At 51.9% G+C, this 26342-nt stretch overlaps 1 protein-coding gene across 1 annotated transcript; it reads right to left on the minus strand.

The window, feature by feature from the left end:
• Positions 1 to 10356: 10356 nt before the first annotated feature.
• Positions 10357 to 25684, minus strand: TICAM1 (TIR domain containing adaptor molecule 1). The gene is made up of 2 exons (XM_054466410.2): positions 25519 to 25684; positions 10357 to 12941 (listed from the first exon to the last, which is right to left on the minus strand). The coding sequence occupies exon 2, from the start codon at positions 12803 to 12805 to the stop codon at positions 10670 to 10672; it is 2136 nt and encodes a 711-aa protein (XP_054322385.2). The 5' UTR covers positions 12806 to 12941; positions 25519 to 25684; the 3' UTR covers positions 10357 to 10669.
• Positions 25685 to 26342: the final 658 nt, after the last annotated feature.

Genomic DNA, 26342 nt, shown 5'->3' on the forward strand with positions numbered 1-26342 from the left:
TGACCAACACAGTGAAACACTGTCTCTACTAAAAATACAAAATTAGCTGGGCATGGTGGCGTGTGCCTGTAATCCCAGCTGCTTGGTAGGCTGAGGCAGGAGAATCACTTGAACCCAGGAGGCAGAGGTTGCAGTGAGCTGAGATAGCACCACTACACTCCAACTCCAGCCTGGGCAACGAGTGAAACTCCATCTCAAAAAAAAAAAAAAAAAAAAAAAAAAAAGACTTGGGGATCAATTCAAATTCAAACATTTATTGAGCATCTGCTATGGGCCATACCTTGGGATCCCACAATAAAGCCCACGGACAGGCAGACCATAGACATGTGGGCCATGGATAAGTTGATTGTATTTGTCTCAAACTCCAAAGTGCTGTGGAAAGAGGAAGCATATTCAGGGGATCTGGTGGGTGCTGTTTTGAATGAATTATATTATATTATATTATATTATATTATATTATATTATATTATATTATATTATATTATATTGTATTAAGTTTTATTTTTTTGAGACAGGGTCTTGCTCTGTCACCCAGGCTGGAATGCAGTGGTATGATCTTGGCTCACTGCAACCTCTGCCTCCCAGGTTCAAGCAATCCTCCTGCCTCAGCCTCCTAAGCAGCTGGGATTACAGGTGTGCACCACCAGGCCCAGCTAATTTTTTGTATTTTTGTTAGAGACGGGGTTTCACCATGTTGGCCAGGTTGGTCTTGAACTCCTGACCTCAAGTCATCCCCTTGCCTCAGTTTCCCAAAGTGCTGGGATGACAGACGTAAGCCACTCTGTCCAGCCTTGAATGAATTTTAAATAAGGTGCTCAGAGAAGCATCCATTGAGAGGGTGAGGCCTTTGATACCACAGGGACTCAAGAGACAGCATCCCACTCTGTCGCCCAGGCTGGAGTGCAGTGGCATGATTGATCATAGCTCACTGCAGCCTCAAACTCCTAGGCTCAAGCGACCCTCCCACCTCAGCCTCTGGAGCAGCTGGGACAACAGGTGCCCACCACCAGCTCAGCCAGACGGTGACGTTTGAGCAAAGATCTGAAGGAAGTGACGAGGGAGCCATGTAGGTACCTGGGGGAAGGGCATTCCGGGCAGAAGTCACAGCCTGTGCAAAGGCCCTGAGGCAGGACCTCACCCAATGTGTTGGAGGAACAATGGGAAGGCTCACATGGCTGGAGCAGAGTGATGAAGGCCAGAGGTCAAGGCAGATGGAGAACTGACCCTGGATTTAACAACACAAGATTACCAAGGACCTTGAGCAGAGCAGTTTCTTTTTATTCTTTTTATTTTATATTTTATTGTATTTTTTTGAGACAGAATCTCGCTCTGTTGCCCAGGCTGCAGTGTAATGGTGAGATCTTGGCTCACTCCAACCTCCGCCTCCCAGGTTCAATCGATTCTCCTGCCTCAGCCTACCGAGTAGCTGGGATTACAGGTGTGAGCCACAGTGCCTGGCCAATTTTATTTTATTTTTTAATTTTTTTTTTTTCAGACAGAGTCTTCTTCTGTCACCCAGGCTGGAGTGCAGTGGTGAGATCTCGGCTTACTGCAACCTCTGCCTCCTGGGTTCAAGCGATTCTCCTGCCTCAGCCTCTCAAGTAGCTGGGATTACAGGCGTGCGCCACCACGCTCAGCTATTTGTTGTAATTTTTGTGGAAATGGGGTTTCACCATGTTGGCCAGGCTGGTTTCCAACTCCTGGGCTCAAGTCATCCACCAGCCTCAGCCTCCCAAAGTGCTGGGATTACAGACGTGAGCCACTGAGCCTGGCTGAGCAGAGCAATTTCTGGTACACGCGGCTGGGGTGAGTGGTGGACGGTAATAGTTTCACAGGAAGGACAGGACAGGAAGATGATCCTGAGGGGCCTTCTAGAAATTCTGTTCTGGTGCAAAGCCTGTAGGAAGTGAAGCTGCACCCTGGTCCCTGCCTTCCAGAAGGGCCCTTTATTTTCATGGCCAGAGGGGCCAAGCGGGGCCTGGCTGTGCAGCCTCAGAAACTTCCTCTTTCATTTCCTGGAGGGAGCCTGCAGGGCGGGGCCAGGGCCTGGGTCATGCAACCTCTAGCTTCAGCATCAGGGTGACCCCTGGAAAAGGCTCAGCATCATGCCAAGCCCCAGGAGGGCAACAGATGCTTCTAGAAGAAACTAAGGGCCGGGCGCAGTGGCTCATGCCTGTAATCCCAGTACTTTGGGAGGCCAAGGCAGTAGGATCGCTTGAACCCAGGAGTTTGAGATCAGCCTGGGTAACATAGTGAGATTCTTGTCTCTACAAAAAAATACAAAAGTTGCCAGGTGTGGTGGTCCCTGCCTGTAGTCCCCGCTACCTGGGAAGCTGAGGTGGGAGGATCGCTTGAGCCCAGGAATACAAGGCTACAGTGAACCACGATCTTGCCACTGCACTCCAGCCTGGGTAACAGAATGAGACTCTGTCTCAAAAAACAGGATGGGCATCAGAAAAGACATTCATGTTTTGCTCAGTGGGAGAAGGCAGACACAAAACGCCACACAGTGTGTGATCCAATTTCTTTCTTTTTTTTTTTTTCTGAGACGGAGTCTCTCTCTGTAGCCCAGGCTGGAGTGCAGTGGTGCAGTCTCCGCTCACTGCAAGCTCCGCCTCCCGGGTTCATGCCATTCTCCTGCCTTAGCCTCCCGAGTAGCTGGGACTACAGGCGCCCGCCACCACGCCTGGCTAATTTTTTTATATTTTTAGTAGAGATGGGGTTTCACTGTGTTAGCCAGGATGGTCTCGATCTCCTGACCTCGTGATCTGCCCGCCTCGGTCTCCCAAAGTGCTGGGATTACAGGCGTGAGCCGCCGCACCCAGCCATGTGATCCAATTTCTGTGAAATGTTCAGGACAGGCTCACCCACAGAGACAGGGAGGGGACGCATGGGTGCCGGGGCTGGGGGGAGGCAGTGGGCAGTGTCAGCTGATGGTTCCAGTGCTGCTTTTTGGGGTGATGAAAGTTTCTGAAATTAGATAGTGGCAATAGTTGCATAATATAGTGAATACAGTAAAAACCACTGACGTCTCCACTTAAGAAATAACAGGACCAAGCGCAGTGGCTCACACCTGTAATCCCAACACTTTGGGAGGCCGAGGTGGGCAGATCACCTGAGGTCAGGAGTTCGAGACCAACCTAGCCAACATGGTAAAACCCCGTCTCCTACTAAAAATACAAAAAGTAGCTGGGCATGGTGGCGGGCCCTTGTAATCCCAGCTACTTGGGAGGCTGAGGCACAAGCATCGCTTGAACCAGGAGGTGGAGATCACGCCACTGCACTCCAGCCTGGGTACCAGAGTGAGACGCCATCTCAAAAAATAAAAAATAAACAATAATAATAATAAATGCCAGGCACAGTGGCTCAGGCCTGTAATCCCAGCACTTTGGGAGGCCGAGGCAGGTGGATCACCTGAGGTCAAGAGTTCAGGACCAGCCTGACCAACATGGATAAACCCTGTCTCTACTAAAAATACAAAATTAGCTGGGCATGGTGACGCATGCTTGTAATCCCAGCTACTCAGGAGTTCAAGACCAGCTTGGCCAACATATGCGAAACCCCATCTCTACTAAAAATACAAAAATTAGCTGGGCGTAGTGGCGCATGCCTGTAATCCCAGCTACTCAGGAAGCTGAGGCAGGTGAATTGCTTAAACCTGTGAGGCGGAGGCTGCAATGAGCTGAGATCAGGCCACTGCACTCCAGCCTGGGCGACAGAGTAAGAGTCAGTCTCAAAAAAATATGTATCAGAAAGAGATCATTCCAAGCATGCACACATAGCTGCCCAGCCCGGTCTGGCTGTGTGTATACTGACTTCCAGAAAGAAATCCTCTGTTATTTATTCACATTTCACTGTTTTTAAATAGAGGGGACATTGGGCCAGGCTCGGTGGCTCATGCCTGTAATCCCAGCACTTTGGGAGGCCGAGGCAGGCAGATCACCTGAGGTTGGGAGTTCGAGACTAGCCTGGCCAACATGGAGAAACCCTGTCTCTACTAAAAACACAACATTAGCTGGGCATGGTGGTGCATGCCTGTAATCCCAGCTACTCGGGAGACTGAGGCAGGAGAATCGCTTGAAACCGGGAGGTGGAAGTTGCGGTGAGCCAAGATCACACCACTGCACTCCAGCCTGGGCAACAAGAGCAAAAATTCCATCTCAAAATAAATAAAGAAATAAATGGGACATTTTCTTTTCTTTTTTTTTTCCTATTTTTCTTCAAGGCTGTTAGGCTCCCAGGGAATCTGGGCCTTTGTGGCCACGTGGGGCCGGCGGGCGTGGCCACCAGAGGGTGCTGGGGCAGCGCAAATCGCAGCTGAGCCCCTAGCGCTGGGGACCTGGTCCTGCCTGGAGCTGCCTTCCAGAACTTCCAGACCTTCACCCATGCTGTACCACCTTCTAGAACTCTCTCCCCACCCGTGGTTCATTCCCATGAAGGCCTGAGGTCTTAGCTTACTTCCTTCTTTCAGAAACTTCCCTTAATCTCCTCAGGCCAGTCTAGGGTCCCCTTTGGGGTCCCACAGCTTCCCCATCAAAGCCCCCATCACCCCATAACTGCCTGATACTGTCTCCAGCACTGGACAACGTAGATTTTTTTTTTTTTTTTTTTTTTTTTTTTGAAATGGAGTCTCGCTCTGTCACCCAGGCTGGAGTGCAGTGGTGCGATCTCGGCTCACTGCAAGCTCCGCCTTCCTGGTTCACACCATTCTCCTGCCTCAGCCTCCTGAGTAGCTGGGACTACAGGCGCCCGCCACCACGCGCTGCTAATTTTTTTGTATTTTTGTTAGAGACGGGGTTTCACCATGTTGGTCAGGATGGTCTTGATCTCCTGACCTCGTGATCCACCTGCCTGGGCCTCCCAAAGTGCTGGGATTACAGGTGTGAGCCACTGCTCCCGGCCTCTTTCTTTCTTTTTTTTTTTTTTTGAGAGAGTCTCGCTCTGTCGCCCAGGCTGGAGTGCAATGGCATGATCTCGCCTCACTGCAACCTCTGCCTCCCGGGTTCAAGCGATTCTCCTGCCTCAGGCTCCTGAGTAGCTGGGATTAAAGGCACGCATCACCACACTCGGCTAATTTTTGTATTTTTAGTACAGACAGGGTTTCACCATGTTGGTCAGGCTGGTCTTGAACTCCTGACCTCAAGTGATCCTCCTGTCTCGGCCTCCCAAAGTGCTGGGATTACAGGCGTGAGCCAAGGAGCCCGGGCTTTTTTTTTTTTTTTTTTTTTTTTTGAGACAAGGTCCAGCTTTGTCACCCAGGCTGGAGTGCAGTGACGCCATGATATCTCACTGAAGCCTTGACTTCCCGGGCTCAAGGGATCCTCCTGCTTCAGCCTCCCGAGTAGCTGGGACAGCAGGTGGGTGCCCCCAAGCCTGGCTTATTTCATTATTTCATTTCATTTCATTGAGACAGGACTCTCACTATGTTGCCCAGGCTGATCTCAAAGTCCTGGCCTCATGTGATCCTCCCACTTCGGCCTCCCAAACTGCTGGGATTACAGACGTCAGCCACTGTGCCCGACCCTCAGGGCATTCAAAATGACCCTGCTTTACAGATCCACAGGAGGTATGTGGAGACAGCTGGGAATGGGAGTTCCAGACTTGAGGTCCATGGTACAAATGAGGAAGATGAGGCCCAGAAAAAGGCTGCCAGCCGGGCGCCATGGCTCACGCCTGTAATCCCAGCACTTTGGGAGGCCGAAGCAGGTGGATCACCTGAGGTCAGGAGTTCAAGACCAGCCTGGCCAACATGGTGAAACCCTGTCTCTACTAAAATCCAAAAAAAAAAAAAAAAAAAATAGCCGGGCGTGGTGGTGGGTGCCTGTCATCCCAGCTACTCGGGAGGCTGAGGCAGGAGAATTGCTTGAACCCAGGAGGTTGCAGTGAGCCGAGATTCCACCATTGCAGTCCAGCCTGGGCAAGAAGAGTGAAACTCTGTCACAAAATAGAAGAAGAAAGAAGAGGAAGAGGAAGAAGGCTGTGTCTTGCCCCAAGTGCCACAGTATCTCAGGGAGAAGCAGGGGCTTGAACCCGCTGTTCCTGCTGCCAAGGCCAGCATGGCTTCTCAGCACAGCCTGGCTGACCTGGGACAAGTGAAGGTTCCTGGGCCGAATTCTTTTTCAGTCACTTTAAGGAACAGGAAAGGGTTCTCTGAACTGGGCACGCCCTGAATGTGCCCACATCTCCTCTCCTCTTGTATCTACCTGGTCCAGCCCCAGCCAACATCACTCACCCAGACCAGTGCAGTGGCCTCTACCCTGGTGCCCCAGCGTCAGCCCTTGCCCACCGAGGTCTGTCCTCCCTGCGGCGACCACCAGAGGGCGCCCGTGAGCACCGGGGTCAGGTCCCGTCCCTCCTCTGCCCACAGCCCTGCATGGCTCCCACCTCCCTGGGGGTCAAAGCCCAAGACCTCCCCATGACCCACCAGGCCCTGCTTGACCTGCCCCATCCCCTTTTCACCCTCCCCTCCTCCCTCTCTCCCCCTCGCTCACTCTGCTCCAGCCTCCTTGCTGTTCCTCCAACACACCAGGTGCCATCTTGCCCCCTGGGCCTTTGCATGGGCTGTACCCTCCGCCTAGAAGGTCATTCCCACTTTCCCCTCCAGCTCTTCCCATGACTGACTCTTTTTCTTCCCCCCAGGTCTCAACTCCAACACCCCCTCCTAGAGAGCCCCTTCGGCCACCCCTGCTGAAGTTTTTTCTCCTGGGACACTCCCACCACCCCTTCTTTTTTTTTTTTTTTTTTGAGACGAAATCTCGCTCTGTCGCCCAGGCTGGAGTGCAGTGGCGCAATCTCAGCTCACTGCAAGCTCCGCCTCCCGGGGTCACGCCATTCTCCTGCCTCAGCCTCCCGAGTAGCTGGGACTACAGGCGCCCGCCACCACGACCGGCTAATTTTTTGTATTTTTAGTAGAGACGGGGTTTCACCGTATTAGCCAGGATGGTCTCGATCTCCTGACCTCGTGATCCACCCACCTCAGGCTCCCAAAGTGCTGGGATTACAGGCGTGAGCCACCGCGCCCGGCCTGTTTTTTGTTTTTGAGACAGAATTTTGCTCTTGTTGCCCAGGCTGGAGTGCAATGGCCCCATCTCAGCTCATGGCAACCTCTACCTCCCGGGTTCAAATGGTTCTTCTGCCTCAGCCTCCCAAGTATCTGGAATTACAGGCGTGTGCCACCACGCCTGGCTAATTTTTTGTATTTTTAGTAGAGACGAGGTTTCACCCTGTTAGCCAGGATGATCTCGATCTCCTGACCTCATGATCCGCCCGCCTCAGCCTCCCAAAGTGCTGGGATTACAGGCATGAGCCACCGCGCCCAGCCTAAAGGCTCTTCACTTTCTGAAACTATTTTGCTTTCTTCTTTGATAATTTGTTTACTATTCCTTCCTCTCCTCCCCTACGGAAATGACAGCCAATGACTAATCACTTCTGTCTGTTGTCTGGGACAATTCCCAGCACACAGTAGGCGCTGGATGAATGTTGGTCAAATGAAGGAATAGCCAGTTCACTGCCCCTGCTCAAGTATTTGCAGCTGGTTCCGGCCTGGATGGTCCCAAACCCTCTGTTGGGAGCAACCTCACTGCACCCTGGAATCTTATCTAAGAACTCCGCTCCCCAGGTTTCACTTCAGGGCCGCTGCGGCTGCCACCGGGACCAGAGCTCTGACAAAGTCTGAGTCAGCAACTAAAATAGCAAGTAGTGCATGGCTGCTGGGTGATTCACACCAGCCTGCTTCCACATGGCCCGGCAATGGAGGAAGGAGCCTGCAAAGTCAAATCAGGTTGTCAGAAGGGAGGGGCCCCTCAGCTTCCCGGCTCAGTGAGTCCAGTTTCACCTTCAAGGACCCTCTTTTGTTTCCTCCCTTGGCAGTTCAGCTCCTTCCATTGTGATTCCCCGTTTCTGATCTGTGTGACTTTTGGAGTCAGAATTAATCTCTTTAGGCCTCGGTTTTCCCCATCTGTAAGGTGGGTCCATAATAGAACCTTCTACCTTGAGGGGTCATTTTGAGGATGAAAATGTGTTTGTTTATTTATGTATTTAATTTTTTGTTATATAGATGAGGGCTTCCTATGTTGCCCAGGCTGATCTCGAACATCTGGCCTTGCCTCCTTATGCGCCAGGACAATGGGCCGGTGCCACCGTGCCTCCCTATTTATTTTTATTTTCATTTTATTATTTTATTATTATTATTTTTTGAGATGGAGTTTCACTCTCGTCACCCAGGCTGGAGTGCAGTGGCGCAATCTCGGCTCACTGCAACCTCCACCTCCCGAGTTCAAGCGATTCTCCTGCCTCAGCCTCCCGAGTAGCTGGGATTACAGGCGCCCACCACCACACCCAGCTAATTTTGTATTTTTAGTAGAGACGGGGTTTTACCATGTTGGCCAGGCTGGTCTCAAACTCCTGTCCTCAGGTGATCCACCCGCCTCGGCCTCCCAAAGTGCTGGGATTACAGGCATGAGCCACCATGCCCTGCCTATTTTTATTTATTTATTTATTTATTTATGTATTTATTGATACAGAGTCTAGCTCTGTTGCCCAGGCTGGAGTGCAGTGGTGCAATCTCAGTTCACTGCAACCTCCACCTCCCAGGTTCAAGCGATTCTCCTGCCTCAGTCTCGCAAGTAGCTGAGACTACAGGTGCCTGCCCCATGCCCAGCTGGTTTTTCTATTTTTAGTAGAGACAGGGTTTCATCATGTTGGCCAGGCTGGTCTTGAACTCCTGACCTCAAGTGATCCCCCTGCCTTGGCCTCCAAAATTGCTGGGATAACAGATGTGAGCCACCATGCCTGGCCAATTTATTTATTTATTTTTAAAAAAGAGTTGGATGTCTTATTCAGTTGATAAATAAATACATAAATAAGAAAGATGCGGCTGGGTGTGGTGGCTTGTGCCTGTAATCCCAGCACTTTGGGAGCCCAAGGCAGGTGGATCACCTGAGGTCAGGAGTTTGAGACCAGCGTGGCCAACAAGGCGAAACCCCATGTCTACTAAAAATACAAAAATTAGCCGGGTGTGGTGGCGAGCTCCTGTAATCCCAGCTACTTGGGAGGCTGAGACAGGAGAATCGCTTGAACCCGAGAAGTGGAGGTTGCAGTGAGCTGAGATCTCTTCACTGCACTCCAGCCTGGGTGAGAGAGCCAGACTCCATCTCAAGAAAAAAAAAAAAAATAGAGATGGGGTTTCATTATGTTGCCCAAGCTGGTCTTGAATTCCTGGCCTCAAGCAACCCTCCCACTTCAGCCTCCCAAAGTTCTGGGATTAATTACAGATGTGAGCCACCACACCACCCAGTCTTGTTTATGTATTTAGACACTCCAGAATCAATACATGTTAAGTGTCCAACAAACCTTGGCTCCATTCTTATTCTTAGAAGGTCTGTCACCCTGAAAAATATTAATCCCTCCCATGTGGGTCCCCACACTTAATGAGTGCTGCACCTGCTACCCAGGTACGGTGTACCTGATATGTGGTTCTGCATATGATCCGCTGAGGCCTTGAAACAACAGCCTCCACAGACCCATTTCTCAGATGAAAAAGCAAAGGCTCCGACAGGGGAGGCACTTGCCCAGTGTCACACAGTGGCATCAGAGTCCAACCTTGGTGGGGGCATCAAGGCAGACCCCAAAGAAAAAGGAAGGGCTGCAGCAAAAACTGCTCAATGTCCCCCAATGGCATTCATTCAAATTCATTCATTCATTCATTCACTCATCCATTCATTCACTCACTCATCCATTCATTCACTCATCCATTCATTCATTCACTCATCCATTCATTCACTCATTCATTCACTCATTCATTCATTCACTCGTTCATTCATTCACTCGTTCATTTATTCACTCGTTCATTCACTCACTCGTTCATTCACTCATTCATTCATTCACTCACTCGCTCACTCATTCATTCATTCATTCATAGCTCACTGCAGCCTTCGCCTCCTGGGCTCAAGCAATCCTCCCACTTCAGCCTCCTGAGTACCTGGGACTACAGGCGTGCACCACCAAGCCCAGATAACTTTTGTATTTTTGAAGAGACGGAGTCTCACCATGTTGCCCAGGCTGCACCCTCCCCGCCCTCAACAATATCTTTTCCCTCCACATTTCCTGGTATTAGAACCCAGACTCGGGAGGCACATGGCCGTTCAGAAAGGACTACATTTCCCAGCGTTCCTTGCGGCAGGAGCAGAGCCATGTGATTACATTCTGGCCAATGGGATGAGGGCAAAGGCGGGTCTACGCCCTCCAAGAAGAGGCGTGCATTTCCCGCTTCCGGTTCCCCTTTGCGGGAGCGGGAGCCACGTGTTTTATAACAAATAGGCAGGCAGAAGGTGTCCCAGAAGACAATGGCGCTGCGGAAGCATTCAATAAATATTTATTATAATTAAAAGACCGTAGCAATACCCCCACCACCAAGACCCCTCACCCAGAAATAGAGAGATTGGAATTGTAAACACCGTATCCAGTTCTGACCACCCTGAAAGCCAGGGCATCATTGCGCCCGTTTTGTCCTAAATGAAGGGCTCCGGGACAATGTCCTGAAAGTGGCAGATGACCCCATCTTCCACTGTGCACAGGGCACAGGGCAGACCGGGGTGGTCTATGGGGTCATGCCCAAAGCTGATGCCTGGGTCCAGGGGTGTTCCCCAGGTGGTCAGGCAAGGACACGTGGTCATTCCGCCTCCTGCGTCTTGTCCTCGGGCGCCTGGGACCCTCTCTGTTTCCACATGTGGTTGTTCAGCCCCAGCTGTACCATCTGTGCATGGTGGATAATGAGGGGTTGCAGCCCTGGGCTCTGAGGGGGTGCAGGTGAGGCCGCAGGGAAGGCTGGGGACTGCGGGAAGGGCAGTGACTGTGGGAAGGCTGCTGGCTGTGGGGAGGGCGGTGGGGGGGTGCCAGCCTGCCATGCGTGCAGGGGTGGCGGCTGCGGGCACCCCGGCCAAGTGGGAAAGGGTGGCGGGGCTCCCAGGGGCACCTGGCCCCCAAAGGGCATTCGAGCCCCAAAGGGCGCCCCAGTCCCAAATGACATGTGGCTCCCAAAAGCCACCTGGAGCTGCTCCAACTGTGCCTGGTAGGACAAGTAGCTCTGGAGGTAGGCCGAGTAGGCTGCGTTCAGTGCCGCCGCCTGCATCCGCTCACCGTCCAGGTGTTGGCTCTGTTCCCGCAGGGCTCGGGTGTCCTGTTCCTTCCTCCACATGGCCTTTCGGGCCTGAAGCCTGTGGGGCTTGAAGGTGTTGGCCACCTTCCTGGCGAAGATCTGGGAGTGTTCGTCCAGCCGCACCAGCCCGGAGAGCAGGCTGGCCGTGTCGGAGCTGAGCTGGGCCGGGGAGCTCTCCAGGGGCAGGAAGGGGATGACACAGTCTGGCGACCCCTGTCGCGTGAGGTTGCTCATCATGGCTTGGTTCACCTGGTGCAGGCTGAGGCGACAGTCGAAGTTGGAGGTGAGAAGTAGGATGATGAAAGCTGAGTGGTCTATGGCGTCCTGTAGGCAGCTCAGCTCCCCGCGCCCCGGCACCTGGAAATCCTCGCAGAAGGTGGCCCCATCGGGCACGCCAAGGGCCTCCAGCTTCTCCCGGACCCGCAGGGCGATGTGCTCGTCCTCCCTGGCGTGGAGGATCACAAAGTTATAGAATTTCTGTTCCGATGATGATTCCAGGGAGGAAGGGAACAGGGAGGAGGGGGTCAGGTGAGCTGAACAAGGGGCTGATGAAGGAGGAGGAGGAGGAGGAGGGAATGTTTCTGGGGTGGTGGGGGTAGGTGGGCACGGCTTGGTATTTGGAGAGGTGGTATCTTCTACAGAAAGTTGGAGTGGTGTCTGGTCTTTGACAGGGCAGGGGTTTTTGACCGGCTCCAAAATAGGCAAGGGGAGAGACTGGGGGCCTGCAGAGCCCTCGGTGCACTCCACCGGGTAGTTGGTGCTGGTTTCTGGAGCTGTGGGGGTGTCAGGGAGGCCAGTGGAGGTTGCATCTGGGGCCACTTCGGGAAGCCCAGGAGGTGGGCTGCTTGGCAGCTCTGGGGGGCTGGCAATCTCCCCCGATGGCGGCCAGCTCATCTCCTCAGGCTCCTGGCAGCCACCGGGGACAGGCTCGGGCACCAAGCTGGCCTGGGGGTCGTCACAGAGCTTGCTGGGCCTATGCGGGCTGCGGTGCAGGCTGAGGAAGGGCATGGTGGGGGACTGGCTGATTTCCAAGTTGCTGGCCAGGGAGGCGGGGCTGCCAGTGGATCGCAGGGAGCACCCTTGGCTCCAGTCCGAAACACCGTCAATGGGGCGTGGGAGGCTCCTGGTCCCAGAGGGCAAAGCCGAGGATGGTGGGAGGCAGCCCAGATTGGACTGGAGCGTCCGGATGCTCCCTGGATCCCCAGCAATGTCCCACCCACACCGGTTTCGGGCCTCATCCTGAAGTTCCCCCAGCCGGTGGTCGTCCCTGGAGCTGAGGGTGCGGAGGGCTTCCTGGTAGGCCACGTCCCGCAACGAGGCCGGGCACAGCTTCTCCTCAGCCAGCAGGTGGTACAAGCGGGCCACGGCCCAGGACACGTCTGGGGGCTCCTCTGGGTCCTCGGTGCTGTCCACGCCAGCCCACTGGCGGGCCACCAGCCGGGCCACCGCATCGGCCTTCAATGCCTCTAGAGAGATCCTGGCCTCAGTTTCCTGGCCCAGCTTCAGGAGAACCATGGCATGTAGGAGGTCCTGCCCCTGGCAGCCTGGGCGTGGGGTCTTCAGTTTGTGCTTCAGATACAAGAGCTTGTCCTGGCCTGCTGCACCTAGAACGTCGAAGGCGCTAGGAAGTGACGGGCCCGTGCAGGCCATGGGCACAGGTGGGTGCAGCCTCCAGCAGCAGAAGCTGGGGGTGGTGAAGGCATGTTCCACACTGCCCGCCTTCTGCACGCCCGGCGTCCCCTACCCATTCACTGTTCCAGGTTCCGCAGGAGCTGCCCAAGCAGATCTGTAGGAAACAGGAGAAACAAACACACTTACCCCCAAGAAAGGTCAGCACGGGAAGGCGGCCCACACACCACCACCTGCTTTCCCCGCCTGCCACCCAGACCTAGCCAGGTGACCTTCGGCAACACGTCGCCTCCTTCAACTTCCAACTTCCATTTCTTCCTCTGCAAAATGCTATGAGGCCAGTGTGGTGGCTGGCTCAGGCCTGTGATCTCAGCACTTTGGGAGGCTGAAGCTGGAGGGTCACTTAAGCCCAGGACCTCGAGACCAGCCTGGGCAACATAGCCAGACTCCGTCTCCACTAAGAATTTAAAAATTAGCTGGGCTGGGTGAGGGGGCTCACGCCTGTAATCCCAGCACTTTTGGAGGCCGAGGCGGGGAGATCACCTGAGGTCAGGAGTTCGAGACCAGCCTGGCCAACATGGTGAAACCCCGTTTCTACTAAAAATACAAAGAATTAGCCAGGTGTGGTGGTGCACTCTTGTAATCCCAGCTATTCGGGAAACTGAGGCAGGAGAATCGCTTGAACACAGGAGGTGGTGGCTGCAGTGAGCCAAGATCATGCCACTGCACTCCAGCCTGGGCAGCAGAGTGAAACTCCGGCTCAAAAAACAAAAAAAGTAGCTGGGCGTGGTGGCACGTGCCTGTTGTTCCAGCTACTCCAGAGGCTGAGATGGGAAGATCGTTTAAGCCCAGGAGGTTGAGGCTGCAGTGAGCTATGATGGTGCCACTGCACTCCAGCCTGGGCAACAGAGCGAGACCCAGTCTCAAAAAAAATAAAAAATGCTATCATCTGAGACTTACCTGGTGTTACCTGAGAGGTAAACACTATTACACTATTTTCCCCATTTACAGATGAAGAAAGTGAGACACACAGAGGTGATGTCACTTGCCCAAAGTCACACTATCAGTGGATGGCAGAGAACGGATTTCAAGCCAGGCAGTCTAGCTGTGGACGCTGTGTGCCTAATGGCATACACTTATAGACTTGTTTTGGGGAATTGAGTTGCATTCACACAGAGATACTTCTGAGCTTGATGACTGAAAGCCAGTAGGTGCTCAATACATGCTTGCTAAATAAAGTAGTCAGCCTCGGCTGGGCATGGCAGCTCACACTTGTAATCCCAGCACTTTGGGAGCCCGAGGAGGGCGGCTCACCTGAGGTCAGGAGTTCAAGACCAGCCTGGCCAACATGGAGAAACCCCATCTCTACTAAAAATACAAAAAAATTAGCTGGGTGTGGTGGTCCGCGCCTGTAGTCCCAGCTACTCAGGAGGCTGAGGCAGGAGAATCGCTTGAATCCGGGAGGCAGAGGTTGCAGTGAGCAAAGATCGCACCATTGCACTCCAGCCTGGGCAACAAGAGCGAAACCCCATCTCAATAAATAAATAGCCTTCTAGATGGTCCTCAAGGACCCAACATCCTGGTATTTGCAGTCTTGAGCAGTCCTTCCAACACTGTCCCAGGGTTGGACTATGAGATTAACAGAATATGGCAAGGGAGCCGGGCGCCACTTCCACTCATTTTTCAATAGAAGCCAGAGATCTAGATTTTTAGAAATCTGCTCATTCTTCTCGGGATGACAATCAATTCCAATATTTTTAAGAGACCTTGTGAGTTTAAAAAAAAGTTTGAGCTGGGCGCAGTGGCTCACGCCTGTAATCCCAGCACTTTGGGAGGCTGAGGTGGGCAAATCACGAGGTCAGGAGGTCGAGACCAGCCTGGCCAACACGGTGAAACCCCGTCTCTACTAAAAATACAAAAAATTAGCCGGGCATGGTGGCAGGCGCCTGTAATCCCAGCTACTCGGGAGGCTGAGGTAGGAAAATCTCTTGAACTCGGGAGGCGGAGGTTGCAGTGAGCCGAGACTGCACCATTGTACTCCAGCCTGGGCGAGAGAGTAAGCCTCCATCTAAAAAAAAAAAAAAAAAAAAAAAAGTTTGGAGCCAGGCCTGGTGGTGTGTGCCTGTGGTCCCAGCTACTCAGGAGGCTAAGGCAGGAGGATTGCTTGAGCCGAGGAAGTAGAGGCTGCAGGGAAGGATACATACATAGCATTCATTCATTCATTTAAGAAGTAATTTTTTGGCTGGGCGCGGTGGCTCATGCCTGTAATCCCAGTGCTTTGGGAGGCTGAGGCAGGTGGATCACAAGGTCAGGAGTTCAAGACCAGCCTGGCCAACATGGTGACACCCTGTCTCTACTAAAAAAAAAAAAAAAATACAAAATTTAGCCGGGCATGGTGGCGTGTGCCTGTAATCCCAGCTACTTGGGAGGCTGAGGCAGGAGAATCGCTTGAACCCAGGAGGCGGAGATTGCAGTGAGCCGAGATCACGCCACTGCATTCCAGCCTGGATGACAGAGCGAAACTCCATCTCAAAAAAAAAAAAAAGTAATTTTTTCAGCATCTGCCATGTATTGGGTACTAGTGAATATACCAGTAGGCAGACAAGGAAAAACAGCAATAGACTCTTCCCTGGTGCAACTGACTGTCTAATGGTATGTTAGTTATATGTAATATATAAGCATCATATATATTACATACGACAATATAACGGGCATGTGTGGAAACACACACACACTTACATGCAACCACTTATTTGAGGACTTACTACATGCTATATTGTGCTCCCCTCTGTTCTTTAAACTGGGCACAGTCCTGCCTCAGGACCTTTACACTGGCTGCTCCCTCTACCTATATCACTGTTACCCCCCAGGTATCCCTATGGCTCACTCCCTTACCCTCCTTCATGTTTTTGGTTAAGCCTGTCCCGATCCCACTGTGCAGATCTCCCTTTGACAGGGGCCACAAAATATGGCCCACCATTTTATTGTGTCTGTTTTTTTTTCTTTTCTGAGACGGAGTCTCACTCTTGTTGCCCAGGCTGGAGTGCAATGGCACGATCTCAGCTCACTGCAACCTCTGCCTCCCAGGTTCTAGCGATTCTTCTGCCTCATCCTCCCAAGTAGCTGGGATTACAGGCATGCACCACCATGCCCAGTTAATTTTGTATTTTTAGTAGAGACCCGCGGGGTTTCTCCATGTTGGTCAGGCTGGTCTCGAACTCCCAACCTCAGGTGATCCACCCATCTCGGCCTCTCAAAGTGCTGGGATTACAGGCATGAGCCACCCCGCCTGGCCTTTTTTTTTGAGACAGAGTTTCACTCTTGTTGCCCAGGCTGGAGTACAATGGTGCAATCTCAGCTCACCGCAACCTCCACCTCCTGGATTCAAGCAATTCTCCTGCTTCAGCCTCCCAAGCAGCAGAGATTACAGGCATGCACCACCACGCCCGGCTAATTTTGTATTTTTAGTAGAGACGGGGTTTCTCCGTGTTGGCCAGGCTGGTCTTGAACTCCCGACCTCAGGTGATCCGCCTGCCTCTGCCTCCCAAAGTGCTGGGATTACAAGCGTGAGCCACCGTGCTGGCCAATTGTTTTTTAGTTTTGTCTTGTTTTGAGACGGAGTCTCGCTCTGTCGCCCAGGCTGCAGTGCAGTGGCGGGATCTTGGCTCACTGCAACCTCCACCTCCCAGGTTCAAGCGATTCTCCTGCTTCGGCCTCCTGAGTAGCTGGGACCACAGGCGCCCGCCACCATGCCCGGCTAATTTTTGTACTTTTTATAGAGACGGGGTTTCCCCATATTGGCCAGGCTGGTCTCGAACTCCTGACCTTGTGTGATCCGCCCACCTTGGCCTCCCAAAGTGCTGGGATTATAGGTGTGAGCCACTACACCCAGCCAATTGCTTTTATAAATAAAGTTTTATTGCAACACAGACATCCTCACTCATTTACATATCATCGATGGCTGCTTTCCCACTAGAGTGATGGAGTAGTTACAACAGAGACCATGTGGTCTACAAAGTGGAAAATATTCACACTCTGACCCTTGACAGAAAAAGTTTGTAGACACCTGGGTTATGAGACAGGCATGTGATTTTTTTATTTTCCATTCCACAGAGGGGCAAACATGACCGAGATCACACAGCTAGTGACTGACAGAGCAGCCATTTGATGCCAGTGCTTGTAACTATAACGCCAAGTGCCTTTTAATTAGTATGGGGCATGACTGGCTATTATGGGTTCAATCGTGTCTCTCCCCAAAATCATATGTTGAAGTGCCAACCTCCAGTAGCTCAGAATGTGACTTTATTTAGAGAAAAGGCCTTTTTTTGGTTTGTATTTGGCTTTGGCGTTTTGCTTGTTTGTTTGTTTTTGATGTTGAAAGTATTTTTATTTGGCCAGGCATGACGGCTCATGCCTGTAATCCCAGCACTTTGGGAGGTGGAGGTGAGCTGATCACTTGAGATAAAGAGCTCGAGACCAGCCTGGCCAACATGGTGAAATCCCGTCTCCACTAAATATACAAAAATTACCCAGGCATGGCCAGGCACGGTGGCTCACACCTGTAATCCCAGCACTTTGGGAGGCTGAGGTGGGCAGATCACCTAAGGTCAGGAGTTCGAGACCAGCCTGGCTAACATGGTGAAACTCCATCTCTACTAAAAATGCAAAAATTAGCCGGGTGTGGTGGCGGGCGCCTGTAGCCCCAGCTACTCGGGAGGCTGAAGCAGGAGAATGGTGTGAACCTGGGAGGCGGAGCTTGCATTGAGCCAAGATAGCGCCACTGCACTCCAGCCTGGGTGACAGAGCAAGACTCCATCTTAAAAAAAAAAAAAAAAATTAGCCAGGCATGGTGGCACGCGCCTGAAATCCCAGCTACTCAGGAGGCTGAGGTGGGAGGATTGGTTGAGCCTGGGAGGTTGAGGCTGCAGCAAGCAAGCGAAGATCTCACCACTGCACTCCAGCCTGGGCAACAGGGCGAGAACCTGCACCAAAAAAGGAAAAGGTGGGGGGCATTTAGATACAGACACATAACTGCACAGAAGGAAGATGATGTGAGGAGACCCAGGGAGAAGACGGCCGTCTGCAAGCTAAGAAGAGTCCTCAGAAGGAACCAACCCTACAACACCTTGATTTTGGACTTCCAGCCTCCGTAACTGTGAGAGAATAAATTTCTGTTGCTTAAGCCATCCAGCCTGGGGCACTTTATTACCACAGCCACAGCAGCTAATACACCGCAGATATTCGCAGTCTAGACCAGCCTAAACACTCTCTGTCTGTGTTGTCCAGTATGGCAGCCCCCAGCTACCTGTGCCTACTGGGCACCTAAAATGTGGCTGTGGTAGTGTGGTAGTGAAGAGACACTGAATTTTAATTTTTTTTTTTTTTTTTTTTTTTTTTTTTTAGATGAAGTCTTGCTCTGTCACCCAGGCTGGAGTGCAGTGGTGCGATCTTGGCTCACTGCCACCCCCCCTCCAGGTTCAAGTTATTCTCCTGCCTCAGCCTCCCCAGTAGCTGGGATCACAGGCACACACCACCACGCCCGGCTAATTTTTGTATTTTTAGTAGAGACAGGGTTTTGCCATGTTGGCCAGACTGGTCTTGAACTCCTGAACTCAAGCCATCTGCCCGCCTCGGCCTCCCAAAGTGCTTGGATTACAGGTATGAACCACCATGCCTGGCTTGAATTTGAACTTATCCAATTTTTTTTTTTTTTTTTTTTTTTTTTTTGGAGACAGAGTCTTGCTCTGTCATCCAGACTGGAGTGCAGTGGCGTGATCTCAGGTCACTGCAACCTCCGCCTCCTGGGTTCAAGAGATTCTGCTGCCTCAGCCTCCCAAGTAGCTGGGATTACAGGTTCGCACCACCACGCCTGGCTAATTTTTGTATTTTTAGTAGAGATGGGATTGCCTCATACTGATCAGGCTGGTCTCGAACCCCTGACCTCAGGTGACCCACCTGCCTTGGCCTCCCAAAGGGTTGGGATTACAGGTGTGAGCCACCGCGTCTGGCCACATGTTCTCACTTCTAAGTGTGAGCTGAACATTGAGTACACAAGGACACAAAGAAGGGAACAACAGGGCTGGGCACAGTGGCTCATGCCTGTAATCCCAGCACTTTGGGAGGCCGAGGCAGGTGGATCACCTGAGGTCAGGAGTTCAAGACCATCCTAGCCAACATGATGAAATCCCGTCTCTACTAAAAATACAAAAATTAGCCAGGTGTGGTGGGGGGTGCCTGTAGTCCCAGCTACTAGAGAGACTGAGGTAGGAGAATCACCTGAATCCAAGAAGTCTAGGCTGGAGTGAGCAGAGATCATGCCACTGCACTCCAACTTGGGTGACAGAGCAAGACTCTCTCCAAAAAAAAAAAAAAGGGGGAACAAAAATACCAGGGCCTGCTTAAGGGTGGTGGTGAGGAGGAGGGAGAGGATCTAAAAACTGCCTATTAGGGTCGGGTACGGTGGCTCACGCCTGTAATCCTAGCACTTTGGGAGGCCAAGGCGTGTGGATTGCCTGAGCTCAGGAGTTCGAGACCAGCCTGGACAACATGGTAAAACCCCCGTCTCTACTAAAATACAAAAAATTAACCAGGTGTGGCAGTGTGCACCTATAATCCCAGCTGCTTGGGAGGCTGAGGTGGGAGAATTGCTAGAACCTGGGAGGCGGAGGTTGCAGTGAGCCGAAATGGCACCACTGCACTCCAGCCTGGGCGACAGAGTGAGACTCCATCTCAAAAAAACAAACAAACAAACAGACAAACAAAAAAACTACCTATCAGGTGCGACAGTTATTACCTGTGTGATGAAATAATCTGTACACCAAACCTTGTGACATGTCATTTACCTATATAACAAACCTGGACATGTACCCGTTAATTTTTGTATTTTTGTAGAGACTGGGTCTCCCCATGTTGCCCGGGCTCAAGTGATCCTCCCACCTCGGCCTCCCAAAGTGTTGGGATTACAGGCGTGAGCCACCGCGGCCGGCATTTTATCTAATTTTTAATTAATTAAGGCAGGGTGCAGTGGCTCATGCCTGTAATCCCAGCACTTTAGGGGGCTGAGGTAGGAGGATCTCTTGAGCCCAAGAGTTCGAGACCAGCCTGGGCAACAGTGAGACCCATCTCTACAAAAAATAAAAATAGGCCGGGCGTGGTGGCTCATGCCTGTAATCCCAGCACTTTGGGAGGCTGAGGCAGGTGGATCACCTGAGTTTAGAAGTTCGAGACCAGCCTAGCCAACACAGTGAAACCCTGTCTCTACTAAAAATAAAAAAATATTAGCAGGGCGTGGTGGCGGGTGCTGATAATCCTAGCTACTCAGGAGGCTGAGACAGGAGAATCACTTGAACCGGGGAGGCAGAGGTTGCAGTGAGCCAACCACCATTGCACTCCAGCCTGGGCAACAAGAGCAAAACTCCATCTCAAAATAAACAAACAAACAAACAAATAAATAAATAAAATTAAAATATAAATAAAATAAAAATAAAAATAATTAGCTGGGTGTGGTGGTGCATGCCTGTGGCCCCAGCTACTTGGTAGACTGAGGTCAGAGGATCGCCTGAGGCCAGGAGAATCAAGGCTGCAGTGACCAGAGATCATGCCACTGCACTCCAGCCTGGGCAATAGAGTGAGACGCTGTCTCAAAAACAACAAAATAAAAAAGGTATGGAAGATGCCTCATTCGTAATGGAACATTATATTGGAACATGTTGGGTATATTGAGTTAAATAAAATATATTATTAAATGCATTTACATATTGGATTAATAATATATATATATATATTTTGGAGATGGAGTCTTGCTCCATTTTCCAGGCTAGAGTGCAATGGCATGATCTCAACTCACTGCAACCTCTGCCTCCCAGGTTCAAGCGATTCTCTTGCCTCAGCCTTCCGGGTAGCTGGGACTACAGGCATCCGCCGTCATACCCGGCTAATTTTTGTATTTTTAGTAGAGACAGGGTTTCACCATGTTGGCCAGGCTGGTGTCGAACTCCTGACCTCAAGTGATCTGCCAGCCTCGGCCTCCCAAAGTGCTGGGATTACAGGCGTGAGCCACTGTTCACGGCTGCTTCATGTTATATTTCTGTTGGACAGCACAGTTTTAGACATCTCCACTACAGTCCATAATATTGGAGTATGGCCCCTTTTTGACACAAGGAAACAGTGGCGCAGAGAAGTTGAGTAAGTAGTCCAGAGTCACACAGGTCACAAGGGATACAGCTGGACTGGAACCCAGGCTGTCTGGTTCTAGAACCCACTGAGCTTTTTGGCTCCTTTTAACATTTCCAGATTTAACACAGACTCCAGCTTATGTGGACCTGGTTATGGGGCCTGAGGAACAGCCTCACCTAGTTTTAATTAAACTAATGTTCATGAAATAAGCATATGGCCTAAGTACTCCTCTAGAGAAGTGGAGGATAAAAGGTTTTTCCTAATAATCTTAGGAAATAATAATAATAATAATAATAAAATAATGCAGGCACAATCGGACAATAAGAAAAAGGCCAGATGCCCAGCTTCTATCTCTGTTGTAAGCTCTACATAAAATGCGATAAAAATGAAAATGGGCTGGGCGTGGTGGCTCATACCTGTAATCCCAGCACTTTGGGAGGCCGAGGCGGGCGGATCACGAGGTCAGGAGATCAAGACCATGCTGGCTAACACGGTGAAACCCCATCTCTACTAAAAATACAAAAAATTAGCCAGGCGTGGTGGCGGGCACCTGTAGTCCCAGCTACTAGGGAGGCTGAGGCAGGAGAACGGCGTGAACCTGGGAGGCGGAGCTTGCAGTGAGCCGAGTTGGCGCCACTGCACTCCAGCCTAGGTGACAGAGTGAGACTCCATCTCAAAAAAAAAAAAAAAAAAAAATCCTATATTCAGGTAGGACCACAAGTCAGCCAAAACTTTTTGAAATGATCAAGACAACTACTTGGAATATGGTCCAATACCCCCACCCCCCGTTAAGTTCGATGATCCACGAGTCAACTGCTCTTCCCACCTCCCGGTGGTTCCTGGGAACGGTTGTGTGTATAACTTACAAAGCAAAAAGCAAACATATGTTGGCATGTACCCTCCAGTTTTTAGCTGATAAGAGGGCATAGATGATAAAGTGTGGAGAAGGGTCGTGCTGGGACACGGTAGCAGTAGGGCTGGGCGTCATGCTGAAAATTCATTGAGTTTAACCTTAGAATTCACACTGTTTTTTATTTTATTTTTTTTTTTTGAGACGGAGTCTCAGTCTGTCTCCCAGGCTGGAGTGCAGTGGCGCGCTCTCGGCTCACTGCAAGTTCTGTCTCCCGGGTTCCCGCCATTCTCCTGCCTCAGCCTCCCGTGTTGTTGTTTTTTGACAGGATCTTGCTCTGTTACCCAGGCTGGAGTGCAGTGGTGTGATCATAGCTCACTGCAGCCTCAACCTCCTGGAATCAAGAAGTGATCCTCCCACTCAGCCTCCCGAGTAGCTGGGACTACAGGCACAGGCCACCATGCCGAGCTAATTATTAATGTTTTGTAGGGACGGGGTCTGGAACTCCTGGGCCCAAGCGATCCTCCCACCTTGGCCTCCCAAAGTGCTGGGATTACAGGTATGAGCCACTGCACCCAGCCTATATGTCAGTAAAATATATATACATATATATATTTTTTGAGACAGAGTCCCACTTTGTCGCCCAGGCTGGAGTGCAGTGGTGCGATCTAGGCTCACTACAGCCTCCGCATCCTGGGCTCAAGTGATTCTTGTGCCTCAACTTCCTGAGTAGCTGGGATTACAGGAGCCCGCCACCACGCCCAGCTAATTTTTTTTTTTTTCTGAGACTGAGCTACCTCTGTTACCAGGCTGGAGTGCAGTGGCGCGATCTCGGCTCACTGCAACCTCCACCTCCTGGGTTCAAGCAATTCTCCTGCCTGAGCCTCCCGAGTAGTTGGGACTACAGGTGCATGCCACCATGCCCAGGTAATTTTTGTATTTTTAGTAGGGATGGGGTTTCACCATGTTGGCCAGGATGGTCTCGATCTCTTGATCTCGTGATCTGCCTGCCTTGGCCTCCAAAATTCTGGGATTACAGGTGTTAGCCACCGCGCCCAGCTAATTTTTGTAATTTTAGTAGAGACAGGGCTTCAGGCTGTTGGCCAGGCTGGTCTCGAACTCCTGACCTCAATCGATCCACCTGCCTTGGCCTCCCAGAGTGCTGGGATTACAGGCATGAGCCACTGCGCCCGGCCTGTATAGAACTCTTAAAGTAGTGCCTGGCACACGCATGCCCCACGAACATTAGCATGCAAGACTGAAACCTCCTTGCAAGAAGGACTCAGGGGAGTTCTGCAGAAAATGCAACAAAGCAAGCCAGACTTAGAATCATCAAGGCAGGAGCACCTCCACCTGCATGCCTGGCAAATCTCTAAAATCACGTGGTCTTTCTTCTCATTCTCTCGGCCCGCGGGCCTGAACTCAACTCTATTTCAGTGACTGCCCCAGCTTCCCCCGCCCGCCACCCCTGCCCACTGCCACCTCCACCTTCTCGAGACCCAGCAAGTTTCATTTCTCACTGTCCATGGCTGGGACAAAGTCCACTCCTCACTCTGAAGAGCAGGCGCCTGGCAGGATAAAAACACCCACGCGGTAGGGGGGTTCTGGCTCTGCCACCTGCCGGCTTGTGTGGTCTGTTTCTCAGCCTCAGCTTCCTCATTTATAACACCCACATGAACTGGTACTTAGGATGAATGGGAGTCTGTTTTGAAGCTTTCATGCGAAAACATGGTTAAAAAGTTTAGATCAGTGCCCAGCAAGGAGTAAGAGCTTGATATAATAATATTAGTGTGACAATAAATATTGACAGACTTTTTCTCTTCCTCTTCCTTTTTAAAAAAAATTTTGATTTTTAATTTCATTTCTTTTTTTTTTTTTTTTTTTTTTGACACAGAGTCTTGCTCTGTCACCCAGGCTGGAGTGCAGTGGCGCGGTCTCGGCTCACTGCAACCTCTGCCTCTTGGGTTCAAGTGATTCTCCTGCCTCATTCTTCTGAGCGGCTGGGATTACAGGTACTCGCCACCACGCCCAGCTAATTTTTGTATTTTTAGTAGAGACGGGGTTTCACCATGTTGGTCAGGCTGGTCTCAAACTCCTGACCTCAGGTGATCTGCCTGGGATTACAGGCGTGAGCCACCTGCCCAGCCCCCATTTCATTTTTTTTAGAGACAGGTTCTCACTCTGTCACCCAGGCTGGAGTGCAGTAGTGGGATCACGGCTCACTGCAGCCTTGAACTCCCGGGTTCAAGCGATCCTCCCACCTCAGCCTCCTGAGTAGCTGGGACTACAGGTGTGTGGCACCACACCTGGCTAATTTTTGTATTTTGGTAGAGACAGGGAGACCCATGTTACCCAGGCCCCTGGGCTCAAGCAATCCACCTGCCTCAGCCTCCCAAAGTGTTGGGATTACAGGCATAAACCACTGCACCCGGCTAACTTTCTTTTTGAATTTTTTTGTAGAGGTGGAGTCTCGCTATGCTGCCCAGGCTTGTCTTGAACTCCTGAGCTCAAGTGATCCTCCCACCTCATCCTTTTTAAATGTTTTAACCACCTCTCCCACTCTCCCTCCCACACTCTCATGCAGTCTTTCATGCATCGAATACGCATTTATTGAACACCTACTAGGTCCAGAACTGTTCAAAGTGCCACTGCATATCAAGATGGGCACATCCGCCCTCACAGAGCTCCCAGTCTGGTTCAGGGAGACCAACAGTAAGCGAGAAAATAACCCAAGGTCATTTCAGAGAATGAAAAGTAACGTGAAAGTCATGAGCCGGGGGCTGTGTGGCTCTGAGAGACTGGCTGGAAAGGGGCTACAGGGGACCACGGTGGTCAAGGGAGGCCTTTGGGGACAGGAGGTGACATTGAGCTGAGACCTAAAGGAGCTGAGGGAGGAGGCTGGGTGGAGATCAGGGAGGAAAGCTTCCAGAAGGTGAAGCCACCTGCCCAAAGGCCCTGGGGCAGGACTGCGCCTGGCGAGCTGGAGGAACAGTGAGGAAGCCCATGCGGCTGGATAACCGTTAGGAGGGGGAGAAAGGAAGAAGGTGTGTGGTGGTACATGGTGTGAGGTTGGGATCCTGGGTGTCAGGGAAGAATTCGGGGTGTCAGGGAGGAATTTGGGATGTTGGGGAGGGATCCTGGGTGTCAGGGAGGAATTTGGGGTGTCAGGAAGGAATCTGGGGTATTGGGGAGCGATCCTGGGTGTTGGGGAAGAATCCAGGGTGTCAGAGAGGGATCCTGGGTGTCACAGAGGAATTAGGGGTGTCAGGGAGGGACCTTGGGTGTCAGGGAGAAATTCAGGGCATTGAGAGAAATATGGGGTGTCAGGTAGGAAGCCTGGGTGTCAGGAATTTGGGGTGAGAAGGAATACGGGGTTTCAGGTAGGAATCCTGGGTGTTGGGGAGGAATCTGGGGTGTCCGGGAGGAATCTGGGGTTTGGGGGAGGGGTCAGGCTGTCAGGGAGGAAGCCAGAGTGCTGGGGAGGATCCCGACAGTGGGGGAGGATCTGGGCCACCAGCGCGGGGAGCTGGAGGTTGAGGGGAACGTCAGCTTCCCAACGCGCGGCGCCAGGCCCCCTCCCCCCAACCGGGGCCCTAAGAGGGAGGCCAGGTGGCCTGGAGTCCTGGCGAGCAGCGCGGGCTCAGGGCCACCCCCGACACCCCCCACACCTTCTCCACCTCAGGCCAGTCCTCGCCCCTTCCCCACCTACCAGGGATCCGGGGCTGCCGGCTGCGCCACTGGGTCCTGGGGTCCTGGGGGCTGGGGCTTCTGCGGAGTTGCCCGCGGACCGTAGCGCGCTGAGGGCGCTGGCTCCACCCCGCGGCCCGCGCCCTGGGAAGGAAGCGCGCCGCCCCTTCCGCGTCCCGGGTGGGTGTGGGACGTGAGGTCACGGTTTCGGAGTCCTGCTCCGCAGCACCGGGAAAGTCCCCGGGGCGCCCCGCGCCCATGCGCTCTCTTCCCAACCCTTGCGGTCACGTTCAGCAAGTGTGAGCACCTACTGTCTGCAGCGGGCCCGAAGAACTCGCATCTGCTCTCGGGGAGCCCACAGTCATCTGGGCTGGGGTCCCAGATGAGAAAGTAATCACAGTTGTAAAGTGGGATCATCTCCGTTAGTGACAGGTGCTTTCCAGGAAATAAATGTAGCAGCTGTTTTTATTTTATTTCTATTATTTTATTTATTTATTTATTTATTTATTTATTTATTTATTTATTTTCCAAGACGGAGTTTCGCTCTTGTTGCCCAGGCTGGAGTGCCATGGCGCGATCTCAGCTCACTGCAACCTCCACCTCCCGGGTTCAAGCAATTCTACTGCCTCGGCTTCCTGAGTAACTGGGATTACAGGCATGTGGCACCACGCCTGGCTAATTTTGTATTTTTAGTAGAGACGGAGTTTCTCCACCTTGGTCAGCGTGGTCTCGAACTCCCAACTTCAGGTGATCCACCTGCCTCGGCCTCCCAAAGTGCTGGGATTACAGGTGTGAGCCACCGTGTCCGGCCCCCCATTTTTTTTTTTTTTTTTTTTTTTGAGTCGG

This window comes from Pongo pygmaeus, chromosome 20, assembly GCF_028885625.2.
Source record: "Pongo pygmaeus isolate AG05252 chromosome 20, NHGRI_mPonPyg2-v2.0_pri, whole genome shotgun sequence".
In the NCBI taxonomy this organism is placed as follows: Eukaryota; Metazoa; Chordata; class Mammalia; order Primates; family Hominidae; genus Pongo; species Pongo pygmaeus.